General features: G+C 35.0%; 1 protein-coding gene across 3 annotated transcripts in view; it reads right to left on the bottom strand.

Annotated features, from left to right (window-relative positions):
• RPS6KB1 (ribosomal protein S6 kinase B1) overlaps positions 1-13,190 on the bottom strand; it is a 42,916-nt gene that overhangs the window by 15,055 nt on the left and 14,671 nt on the right. For 2 of the 3 annotated variants that reach the window (XM_084861725.1, XM_084861726.1), the window contains exons 4-12: positions 13,031-13,099; positions 7,766-7,913; positions 5,587-5,644; positions 4,066-4,166; positions 2,022-2,112; positions 1,748-1,838; positions 1,142-1,249; positions 811-873; positions 557-634 (exon numbers count right to left, since the gene is read on the bottom strand). In XM_084861725.1, coding sequence (XP_084717851.1) covers positions 557-634; positions 811-873; positions 1,142-1,249; positions 1,748-1,838; positions 2,022-2,112; positions 4,066-4,166; positions 5,587-5,644; positions 7,766-7,913; positions 13,031-13,099 — 807 coding nt within the window. Of the gene's footprint in view, positions 1-556; positions 635-810; positions 874-1,141; positions 1,250-1,747; positions 1,839-2,021; positions 2,113-4,065; positions 4,167-4,791; positions 4,983-5,586; positions 5,645-7,765; positions 7,914-13,030; positions 13,100-13,190 lie in introns of those variants that run through there. The other variant, XM_084861727.1, reaches the window with a different exon arrangement.

Raw genomic sequence — 13,190 nt, 5'->3', positions numbered from 1 at the left:
CTCAAATCTCTAGCCTCCAGAACTGTAACAAAATAAATTTCTATGGTTTAAGCCACCAAGTTTGTGGTAGTTGGTTGCTGCAATCCTAGAAAACATATTTTCCATTCTGAAGAAAAAAATTCCCAGAAAATCAAATTTAAAATAGGGCTGAATTAAGCAAAATAAGACAAAACAAAAAAGTGAGCCCTAGCCGGTTTAATTAAGTGGATAAAGCATTGGCTGGCTGAAGGGTCTGGAATTCGATTCCAATCAAGGGGACATACCTCAGTTGCAAGCTCAATCCCCAGCCCTGGCACTGGTTGGGGTGCATGGGGAGACAACCAATTGATGTGTCTCTCTCACGTCAATGTCTCTCTCTCTCTCTCTCTCTCTCTCTCTCTCTCTCTCTCTCTCTCTCTCTCATACTGTCCCTTCCACTCTCTCTAAAAAATCAATAGAAAAATATCCTCGACTGAGGATTAACAATAACAACAAAAATATTGTTTCTGATGGCTCTGAGATTTTATTTTAAAAATGTGCCAGATCCCTCAAATCATATGATTTCATGTATACATACCAACAGAGGTTTAAAGGGGGGCTCCACCTTCCGAGCCAGCAATTCTTCCCAGTTAATATGTCTGAAGAATGGATGAGCCTAGAAAAAAGAGAGCAGAAAGAAGTCAGGGGAAATAGACTTCACTGGATTGACACTGCCTTCTTGAACACACTGATCACAAAATAAACAATACTTGTAAGCAACTACATACAACCTCCACAAAAAATAACATTGGCATTATCTTCCCCTCCACCCCCAAGCAGGCCAGTCCCTACTTGAACTTCTCCAGCATCCCCAGGACCAGCTCCCAGACGAGAAGCAGCGTTTCTTTTCAGCAGCTTTAGAGAGAAGGAAAAAACACTGATGAACTCAGTCAAACTGATTATTTTTTCTTTATAGATTTTGCTTATCTATTTTGCCTTGGGAAAATAAATATTGTTTGGATAAAAAGAAAATAAAACCTTAAACAAATTTATACTTTCCCTACAAAATCTATAGACTTTTTTACTCAATATTTGTGCATGATTCTTATTCAAAATGTATTTAATTCTATTTAAATTCTAGTAGTTAAGGCTTATGATTTCAGTGTCTATTTAAGAACCCTACCTTTTTAAGCAGGTCTCTGGCTTCTTGTGTGAGGTAGGGAGGCAAATTGAGTTTACATTTGAGGATTTTGTCAATTGTTTTCTTTCTATTCTCCCCAGTGAACGGTGGCTAAGAATAGAAGAGAGTGAGAAAAATTAGCATGTAAAAAATAAAAATTTAAATAACAGAATTATCCATTTCCTGAATTTCTCGGTTATTCACAGAAGTCAGAAATGTATGAGGACTACTAAAGACTGTAGCTTTAAACACCAGGACAGGAGAAATAGCAATGTCCTGAAAGAAACTGAGATTCCACCATTAACTGTGAGATAATGTAATTATGTAATTTTATGCTTCACTTTCTCCATTTATAAAATAAGGCCATATCTATTTTATATCTATTTCAGAGGACTTCCATGACATAGATCATTTCAATGAAAATTATTCAAAAATAAAGGGACCCATGTTACTCACTGCTAATAAAGCATTTTTTGTGCTAAATTTAAAAAAATAACTTCATTGGTAATATTTTCAAGGAGTAAAGGAAAGGTCTCTTGCTGTAAGGATTTAATAATGAACTCAGCACAGACAGTACGTAACACATGCAGCTTTTAACTGTGCACCTACTGCTCCAGTCAGCATGTCATACATTAGTGCTCCCAGACTCCACCAATCCACAGCACGGTTGTGGCCGCTTCTCATCAGGATCTCAGGAGCCCTACAACGAGAAAAACAATACACCCCAAAAATGCACCCATTTGCATAACATCTGAATAAGTTTCTAAAACAAAATTATGAAGCCAAATGATGCTACAGAAAATTTAGCACACTATTACTTAAACCAGGTAAAAGATAGCTATTACCCCCAAACCAGTTATATTTCTTTCAACACGCAGCTCACATGTATTCTATTGTTCCACAAAATGTGTGTGTGACTGTTCCATCATGAATAGATTCTTTGCATAGTCCAAAGTCTGTTAGTTTCACATGACCTGCAAATGAAAGGTTATAGCATGGTTATTCTGAGAAATCTAAGGTTTAGATGGTGTTTAAACATACAAGATAATAATCTATCCTTCCATTTTTTCTGCTTTCATTTTTTGAAGTTATCAAGAACTACCGAAGTGCCCTCCATAAAATAGGATGTTAACTCTAAGGTTAGGGCAGATTCATCTTTTACCAATGATAATATCTATCTAGGGGTGGGGGGAATAAAAGCGTAAAACGGCTTGTCTAAGGTACTAGATTCACCTATATCTGGAATCCTCTACCATCCTGAGAAAGTAATTTCTGGGAAAACTTGGTGAAGTCTGGTTTAAACACACCAACCTAATAAAGACATTCTGCATCTTTTAAACAAAGGTATGAACCCATACTTCAAATATATGTAGCTTTTATTACTGTGACTTGATAACTTTTAAAATGGTCTCAAAAAGTCACAATAACAAATTAAATCATCCTGCCAATATACTACCCGTTCAGAAAAAGAAATGAAATTGCTACATGCCATGGGACCATCATCTCAGTTCAGGCAAGTGACAAACTCACACCTTACAAAGAATATTTCAATTCAAGTTCAGCTTTACTGGACTGTCACTAGATATCCAGTGGTTCAACAATCCCAAAGACCCTATCATTCCAGGTTTATTTCAGAAAAAATAAAAGGCAATGGCCTGTTGATTCAAATGTAAATGTGTATTTTACTCTGACACAGAAGTATGACCTTTCTTTTTACAGAACCACCTGACACACTCAAGCTTATGAATCAAAAAAGTTAACTAGTCACTTCCCTATTCTATCCTTTGCTTTATAATTCAGAATCAGTATCCATGTGTGCAGAACTGGGAGGGAGGGAAATACATATTCCCATGTTGTACTTGGTTAAATATAGTGTATCTCCATTAAAAAAAACAAAATAAAGAAAAAAGAAAAGGTACTGATATGGCTCAGTTGGTTAGAGCATCATCTCATAACCAAAAGGTCATAGGTTCGATTCCAGTCAGAGCACATGCCCAGGTTTCAGGTCTAATCCCCAGTTAGGGTGTGTATGGGAGGCAACTGGCCAATATTTCTCTTTCTATCTCTTCTCTCTCTGAAAATTGGGGGGCAAGGGGAAAAGAAGAGGGGAGCACAATTTGAAACATTTATACAGGCATCAGTTGTCCACACACCATTTTCTGCCTAAGGATTTAAAACTGTTAACTACCTTGTGCATCACTTTGTAGACATCTAAGGATTAGCAGCCTGCTGGATATCCTGGTTAACTGGTTACTCCTTTGGAGTATGAGTGAACTGAACTGCCAAGTCTACCCAGCCCAGATTACTCTCACATAAACTAAACTGTCTGCAGCAGCATGCAGTTATAATCAAGGCCTTATAGCTATACAGAATATTAACATCTGATTTTTATGTTTTTTTGTTACAACTGAACAGCAAGAAAAACCTGATGCCTACTAAGTATTTTATTTACAAAGCTACATCAATTATTTTGGTTCAATTCTAAGCCTGTCCTTTTTTATAGCATTAATAAAAATTATCATATAAAAGTACTGCTTCTAATAATTATGTATTTTCATCATTAAAGAAAACCCAAAATGTAAAGTTAGATCCACTTTCCAATTTAAGGAATAAACTAAAATTTGTGTTTGGACTGGCTTTGGCACAGCACATTTTATGTAAGGATTTTTTTAAAATGATAAGCTATAAAAAGTAAGAATTTAAAAAAAGTAGTATAGTGACCAGTTATCCTCAACTCCCTTTAACCTCATCAACCACAAATACCTAAATATTTAAATCTCAGCAAGTATCATGGTGTTATTTAAGTTCTGAGGGAAGAATGTATATAATAATAGACATGTGAATATGGGGCTTTGAAAACGACCATGACCTGTGTGGGAGGATTTTAGGATGGTTATTTACTATAGAATTGTTTACAATATCTCCACCTTGGTGATTAAGCATGATATTCTCCGGCTTCAGGTCTCTGTAGATGATCCCCTTTTGATGTAAATGCCCCAAAGCCATGGAAATTTCTGCCAAGTAAAAGCTGGAAACAAAAGCGATTTAATAAAAATTAAAAAGAGTAATCTATTCAAAGCAGTTTTATGTATGGAGCAAAATACCTTGGAAGAAATAGACATGCACCAAAGACCAAATTAGTGGCAGGAGGAATATTAGGGAAAGAGATGGCATAAGATGCTGCCAAAAGGCATGAAGACATGTTTAACTTTTTTGTGAAACTATAAAATATTTTATTTCATCATTAGAACATATTGCTAAAATTGCAAAGAAGTCCAGAATATGCCAAACTGTTACTGGTCAATGTTTTGTTCTGTCTGTGTAGGAACTAGGTCAATAGTCATTCAGATCAAAACAAATTTCTCCCACCCACCCCCAATTTTAAAATCCCATAGGAAATAAGAATTTTGTTATTCTCAAAGAGCAAATCTTAGTTTGAGAAGATACCTTATATATAACCCGATTCTTAGAAGCCCATTCATCCCTTTCTTAATAAAGCTGCATTATTTATACACAGTACATGCCCACAGTATCTGCCCACCCTCTTGCCAGACAGCCCACAACTATAAACTGTGTGATACTCAAATTTATCTACCTCAAAAGAATAAAGGGCTGAGTCAACCCTGTCTGGATTCGAAAAGCACAAGGCACTGCAATACTGGCTGCATAACAATGTTGCAATCCTGCAGATTACTCCAGGATGGAGAGGGTGTCCTAGAGGACTGAGGCAGTTTCACAGCCAGCACGACCCCAAACAGCCTCCAACATGGCTCAGAGAGCCTCCTCCAAAAATGGGCACTTCATCCCTAAGGCTCTTAAATGCAGCTTCTGTGTTAGAAAAGGCCTGAAATTAAACAATGGAATGCAGTTTGGTAATTAAGGTAAAAAAAACATTTAAGTGTTTTCTATTCAATTATTGTGTAGGATCAACTGATTTATTGTTACCCAGTACTATCATTTCACAAAAGAATGTGTACAGAAGAAATAGGAAGGCAGACCCCCATCCTGGCCATAGAATCAATCCACAGATGATATGTGCAGGCTTAACACCTGCCTAAGACTGCCCCTTGGGAACTGGAAAGTCTTTGAAAAAAAAAAAAAAGGTGGTGATTGCTGATACTTTCCATTCTTCCACACATAAAATTTCACTGGAAAATCAAACTCACCCACAACCAAGACAGGCAGCTTACCAATTCAAGGAAAGAAAGCCCCAGTGAGAATGGTTCTGTTAGGAACTGGTGTGAAGAGCGTTGCACCCAAGGCCTGGAGGCAAAGGAATGATGTGACCTCCAAAAGCTGCCCAGTCCCATAGCTGCTTCTCCCCCTTTAAGTCCTAAGTGACTGAATGGCTCCCAAACAATTTATTGAGTCATCTGGCTGCCCACAGTGGGAATAAGGCTTTGCTTTAACATTACCTGAATCCATGCAACCATAAAAATTTCACTTACCAGGCTGTGTCTTCCATAAATATTCCTTCTCTTTCTAACTGCATAAATAATTCTCCTCCTGTAAAGAAACAAAGAAAACATTAGAAATATAACAATCTTTATTTCCAACCCAGTTCTAATGAGAGGGTCTGTGCTTTCCTTTTAACAATAATTAAAAGACACCAGCTCCTTAAAAATAAAAAACAGATTCTAAAAATTATAGTTTTAAAACTAAGACCTCAGGATCCTAATTTTAACAGTGTTCCCACTCTTATGTGAAATATTTAAGTTTTGGAATTCTAGGTTTTATATCTATGAACTTAAAATTTTTTATAGATTCCAGACTTGAGTTAAAAAAAATCTTGATTAAAACTTCTCTAACATTTTACCTGTAAGTGAATAAATGTTAGTATATAATTAAAACCATCTTTGCAAAGTCAGCGAATGCCCATAGCCTCATAACTTAAACTGTAAAAGTACCTGGCAGCAGCTTTCTAAAAAGCATGGCACGATTTGAGTATCAAAATAAGTGATAATAAAGGGTTATAGACCACTGAATAATCTTAGAATCCATGAGTCCACAGTGATATAAATCAACAGATAAATAAGTCTTAATTTTTTCAATGGAGGGGACGGGAAAGCTCATCATTACAGCTGAATGCCAAATAACAAATAAAGTAGACATGATGGAATAAGAAGTCACTTGACAACCATCAGAGTTAACTGTTTTAGGCAAGAATCAATGGATGCTAAAATCATATGTGAAAAGTTTGATGAAACGAGATATTTAAGTAACCTCAAAATATCTTTTCATGATATTTATTAAATTCAAAGGGAAAACCTCAACAGGATAAAAACTGGCAGACACCACTTTATACATGTGATCAAAGTTAACATCAACAGTAATGGGACAAAGATATATATATATATATATATATATATATATATATATATATATATATATATATATATATCATGTACCTCCTGATCTGATGCATGAAGAAGGAAACAGTGTCACTTGGATGGTACTCCCCAAAATGCATAACCTGAAACTAATCCTGAGGAAACATCAGATAAGCACAAATTGATGGAGTCTATAAAATAACTGGCCTGTACTTGTCAAAAATGCCAAGGTCATGAGAGACAAAGAAGACTGAGGAACTGTTCCAGATTTAAAGAAAACTGAGATATTACTGTATCAATGTCAATCTCCTATTTTTAATAATTTTAGTATAGTTATGTAGGATACTATCATTGATTTTAGAAAATATACACTAAACTATTTAGGGGCAAAGGGAAATCATGACAAAAACACTCTCTTAAATAGTTCAGAAAAGAACTATGTATATATGTATTCATGTGTGTATATACACACACATATATACATATACATAGAGATTAAGAAAAAGACACAGATGAAACAAAACATTGTGGTAAAATGATAATACTTGGGGAATCTAGGTGAAGGGTATGTGGGAATTGTACTATTCTTGTAAATTTTTGTGTGAATTTGAAATTATGTCAAAATTAAGTTACAGGAGAAAACTGGCAAATGTCACACAAAAAAGTTACTAAATTCTAAAGCTTTCTGCTCCATGTTACATGCTACTGGGAAATCTCAATTTTTTAGAAAACTCAAATGTGTTTGTTTGCTGTGAGCTAGAAATGATATGCGGAGCAAATAGTTTCTAGGAGGTGGTAAACCCTGGAAAATGTGGGTAATTTCTAATCTAAACGCATATTTTACTAATAAGACTACAGTAACCCAAAATACTTGTTTTAAGACAAATTTCCAAAAATACTCAATATCTTAATACTATTATTTTCCACTTCAGTTTAGAAAGAAATACTTTAATGATTTATTTGAGTTATAATATCTTATCCAATTATAGTATATTACCCAGTCAATTTGACGGGCACTATTAATTAGGTATTTGTTATTTTGTTAAGTAACTGGTTACAAAGGAATTAAGATAAAATTTTACAGAAGGGAGGAAAAAACTTATTCTTTAAAGTTTCCTTCATATTTGTCTGCAAAAAGAAACACTTGGTCACATCTGAATTCTTTATGGCAATGTATTCATCAATTTTAAGAGCTATTTGATCACATTAGGAAAAAGCATTTTTTCCATTGAAAAATTATGTTTTGACCCAGTTTCTGGAGCAAATGCAATAATTACACCCAACTGTGTGTACTGACCGCTGAGATACTCAAGGATGAGGTAGAGTTTTCCACCGGTCTGAAAGGCATAAATTAAATCCACAATGAAGGGATGCTTTACTTCCTCCAGAATATTCCGTTCTGCTTTTGTATGAGCTGTATCTTTAGCATTTCTTACTATCATTGCCTAAAGGAAAAGACATGATCTATAAGAACAAAACAGTAGACACTTGATTCTATAGTAACTGGAAAATCTAATTTGTGCTTTTCTTGCCAATATGAAACTATTAATTGTAATTACCACTAAAAATTGTGATAGGTGTAAATGGAAGACATGTACTTCATATATATATATATCTGTACTGTTCGGATTTTTTGAAGTGAACATGTATATGCAAATCTAAAGATACTTCTTTAAAAGTGTAAAAAGATTAAGTTTATTCAGATATTCATTAACTGTTGAATGTCTACTATGCTCCAGGCTCTGTAACAAGAAAGCAGAACTAAAGGAAGTAGTCTCTAGATCACAGGAGTTCAAAGTCTCAGGGAAGAGAGATAAGTCAATAGAGGTAAGCATAAGATGTTATGGGTAAACAAGGAAACGGCACTTGACCTGGAGAAGTCTTCCTTGAGGTGGTGGTACCTAAGCTATATCATGAAAAGTTACTAAGACAAAATGTGGAGGACATAAAAAAGCATTCCCAGTGCAAAAGAGGCTTGACAAGACAAGATGTGTCTAGCAACTCTATAAGTAGTTCAGTATGGTTAGAAGAAGTTAGAGATTAGGTGGAAGATGTAGGTGGAGACCAGGAAATGGAAGGCCTGGGCATCTAAGTAAAGACGCTTGAATCTTATCTGAGAGGCAGAGGAGAAATGTTGAGGTAAGGGAAATGAAAAGCACTTGCTTTTCAGAAAGATAGTTCTAGTAACAATGTTGAGTTCTACAGGAGAAATGAAATGAGAGCTGTTAGGAGGCCAGTACAGTAAACTAAGCAAGAACTCAGACCTGTAACTAAGAAAACGAAAGTTAAAAAATTTTTTTAAAAAGGGTAAAAATACATAATTAGCATTTGCTGACTATCTAGCTATGAGAAGAAATCATGATATTGTGGTTTCTATTTAAGTAATAGGATAATGGTGTCATTTAGTAATGGGGAATGGAAGGGAAGAAAAAAGTTTGGGGGGAAAATAATGCATTGTTTTGGATATGTTAAGTCTAAGTTCTAGGACTAAGTTCTGGTGCACCTCCAGCAACATGAAAAAGCATGGACAGAAGGTTATTAGTTGCAATATTATTTGTACAAGTGAAACATTAGAAACAAACTAAAGCCCGTGCATAAAATACTGGCTGAAAACCTATGGACTAGTCACACACTGAGAAAAAAGCTGTACAAAGAATGGAAACATCTCTATGACAGCAAGGTGCAAAAGAGCCTATATGGCATGACAGTTCACACAGCATGCTACCATTCTGTGTAAGAAAGGGGAAATAAGAATATATATGTATCTGCTTATACCTGCAATTATAAAACACAACTAAGATAAACCAAAGCTAATGACAATAGAAAGGCAGGAAAGGAAATGAGATATGCTTTCTGAGTAATGCCTTAATGGTTTTCTCATTCATTTTTTTTCTGGCCTAAATCAAATATTACTATGATTATAAAATGGAGATTATGAATTCTGAACTATGTTAATAATTTTATACATTTAACAAATAAAATTAAATCAACAAGGATTGTGGAGGGAAATAAAAGTGAATATAACAGAAATACATATACTTAATTAAATGTTACATTAAAAAGCTTATCACACCCTCTCTCTCTCTCCCATTTTTTTAGGGAGGCGATCTAATTTTTGGTGGACTTGTTTCGACAAGGGGGGGAAAAAGCTTACCACAGTAGATAAAAAAGATATTTAAGTGATGTGTTATACATATTTATATCCTGTTTCCCCGAAAATAAGAAAGTGTCTTATATTAATTTTTGCTCCCAAAGATGCACTAGGTCTTATTTTCAGGGGATATCTTATTTTTCCATGAAGAAGAATATGGTACACATTTATTGTTAAATGAAAATAAAAGAAATTTATTACCTGTATACGGTATGGTAGTATGGTAGTTGTCAACACAAACCAGACAAACTGAATCCCACAGTATCAAGAATTTACTCATTTATTCAATGACAATCATGTCATCATCTTCTGGAACATCATCATAACAATCCAATTCCTGAATTTCCTGGTGAATTTCTTGTGACTCCATTTCTTTCAGAATCAGTGGACCAAATCCCTCATGTTTAGCAATAGCACTGTCTTTAAATGAGTACTTCTTGTCAAGGTAGCCTGCTCGCAGTGCATTTGCAATGCAACTGTCAGTGATTTTCTCCCATGAATTCTTCACCTAAGTCACAACTTCTTGCAGTTTAGGTTTCACAAAGTTTCTGAGACAGAGCCTAGGGGGGCCTTATTTTTTGGAGGATGGCTTATATTTCACTCAGAAGGAAACCTGTAAGTAGGTCTTATTTTCTTTTTCAATTACAGTTTACATTCAATATTATTTTGTATTAGTTTCAGGTGTATAACATAGTGGTTACACAATCATATACTTTACGAAGTGTTCTTCTTGATATTTCCAATACCCACCTGGCATCATACATAAGTTTTTACAGTTGGTCCAAAGGTTGTGGGTTATTGTTAAGCTGATTAACAGTTATTACAATATTATTTATTATATATTTCCTATGCTGTACTTAAGAAATCTTAAACCACATTTAGTGGGTTTGTATTTGTTCATAGTATTGGCATTCTCAAACTATTATGCATATATCATGCAACTGAGCAAATGAGTAAATTTATTGATACCATGAGGCATCTCACTATGGAAAACCAGAAATGTAAATATGGAATTAGGGCAAAAGAACCCAATGAAATTAGACTGGAATTAGGGATATCATTATGAAGCCATGATTTAAAACAATTAACCAATGTCATCCCAATAAATTCAATATCCTTGGATAAGGGTTAAAATAAACAAACAAACAAAAATTAGAAGGAAGAAACTCAAAGTGAGCATACATAGTCATCTTAGCTAGGGATTTAGGAATTAAAACCCTGGGCTTAACCCTAGCAATCTCTTCTCTTACATTATTTTTCCTGTGAGCTTTCATGCACACCAAAAAAAGATTGGGACAGTATCTGGTTTTCTAGCTAGGGTTGGGGAAAGGAAAATCCTGAAAGAGGGGAGGAGCTGTAGTTAAGTGAAGGGAGAGGCAAGCAAGTTAGGTCTTAGATGCCTGGGCCCAAAATGGAAGCCTGACATTTAGCAGTAATTAAATCTATGGATTTCCCAGTACTCCACACCCACCCACCAAAGTGAGGGAAAAACAACCTCTTCTTTTCATTACAGATACAAGAGCCAGAAACATACCTCACTCAAGGTATAATTATGACTAATTATGGTCAGTCCTGATGACTAGACATGAATAAGCAACATGTCTAAAGGAATGAATTACTCTAAGAATTTTGACCAGAATTTCTTTTAACATTCCTAGAACAAGTATTATTATACTGTCTTCAATTCTACACCTAATATGGTTTACAGATTTTTTTTAAAAAGTCATTCATCTCAAATTATTTTAACGGGAAAGCCAGACAGCAGATTAGTCCTGACTTGCTTATGTAGAAACTGATGTTTAGAATACCTAAATTGCTTCTTTAAAAAAATCACCAACAATCACCAATACTATGTGGCCATAGTATGTTCCTCAGCTTTTAAGTTTAAGAAGTTATTTATATCTTAAGTGAAAACCAAGAAAGTAAAAACCAAAGCATTAAAAACCATAATTGCCCTGGCCAGTTTGCTCAGTAGATAGAGCACTGACCCGCAGACTGAAAAGTCCCGGGTTCGATTCCAGCCAAGGGCACGTATCTTGGTTGCAGGCTTGATCCCCGGCCCTTGCAGGAGACAACCAATTGAAGTGTATCTCTCATCATTGATGTTTCTATCTCTCTCCCTCTCCCTTCTTCTCTGAAATCAATTAAAAAAAAACAAAAATATATACTTTTTTCAAAAAATAATTTTAGTGATTAATAGTTTTCAAGTAACTCTTGCTTTAAGACAATGTGATCTTTTCAGAAATTAATCCCAAACAAAAAGAAGAAACCAAACACACATAATCCATCTTCAAAAAAACTAGGAAACATAAGTAACTCTATACCTCAAAAAAAAGGCGGAAAGGGGATAACACAATAGTACATGATTTAGTAGAGTGTGATCAAACCTAAATGCCTGCCCAAGAGAAATAACTCAAAATAAGTTCATTCCATTGACAGAAACCTAGCAGGGTTCAAAAATTAAAGGCAAAAATAAAAAGAAAGTGGGGGGGGGGGGGATCAGTCATCAGGGCCTGCAGCAGGCAGAAGATGGAGGACGGAGGACTAAAAACAGGAAGATTATCTGAAAGTCTGTGTAAGGAACAGATACACCAACAAGGTTCCCATCCCTACACTAACCAGCCAGGTAACTACTCACTCAGAGGTGTACTTTCCAGAAAAAATAGAGCGAAGGATTAGTAAGACTGAGTGCTAAAGTAAAAACTACTTCAGTGCAAGTCTTAGTGTGGAAATGTGAGCTCTCCATCTCCTCTCTCTCGTCTAGCTCCAGAATGCTTTTTGTAGGCAAAAGAATAGAGGATCTTTCTCAGCACCAAATGATCATTACCAATGGATCTACAGACACTGATACTGGAAGATATAGGACCCAGGAAACAAAGAATCCAACACCGAAGGAGTTAAGAGAATTCCAAGAATTATGGTAAAGTCCAATAATGACAATTATGCCTAGAACTGATAGATTATCTAATAAGCTGGACCACAGAATATTAGCCTCAAAGATGCTTTAGAGTTGTTGGAAGGTATGGGAAAACAATAGTAGATTCAATGAAAGTGAAGCAAAATGAGAGGGCAGGGTAAAGGGAGGATGGGTTAAAAAAAAAAAGGTAAAATAGGAATTCTGTACATAATTCTAAAATGGATGCATTCAATGATAGCAGGATATGCTAAATTACTTAGAAATATGTAGACCAGAACAAAGAGATAAAAGAGTTACATCAGAGAATTGAAAGAGTTTTCCTTTCTACCCTCACCAAATAGAAAATAGTTATAATAATAATCAAACATATCTCATATTCTAAGAGGACTTACAATTGTGTAAGAAATATTTATTGACTGAGAATTTTAAAGCCAAAATGTGGATTTTATAATAATTAAGAATATAGATTGGGGGAAGAGGAGGGAAGGTATCACCTTTTTAAGCACCTTCATGGCAAATATTTTTCCAGTATTTGCTCCTGTTACTTTTCGTACTTGGAAAACCTGTATAAAAAAATAAAAGTGTTTGGGTGTTATTAAAGGCTAAACTATGCTAGCCACATTCCCTTAATTCCCATTTATAAGAAAAAAAATT

Source organism: Pipistrellus hanaki (assembly GCF_964339955.1).
Source record: "Pipistrellus hanaki genome assembly, chromosome: 16".
Taxonomy (NCBI): Eukaryota; Metazoa; Chordata; class Mammalia; order Chiroptera; family Vespertilionidae; genus Pipistrellus; species Pipistrellus hanaki.
This window is presented reverse-complemented; position numbering and strand designations above follow the sequence as displayed.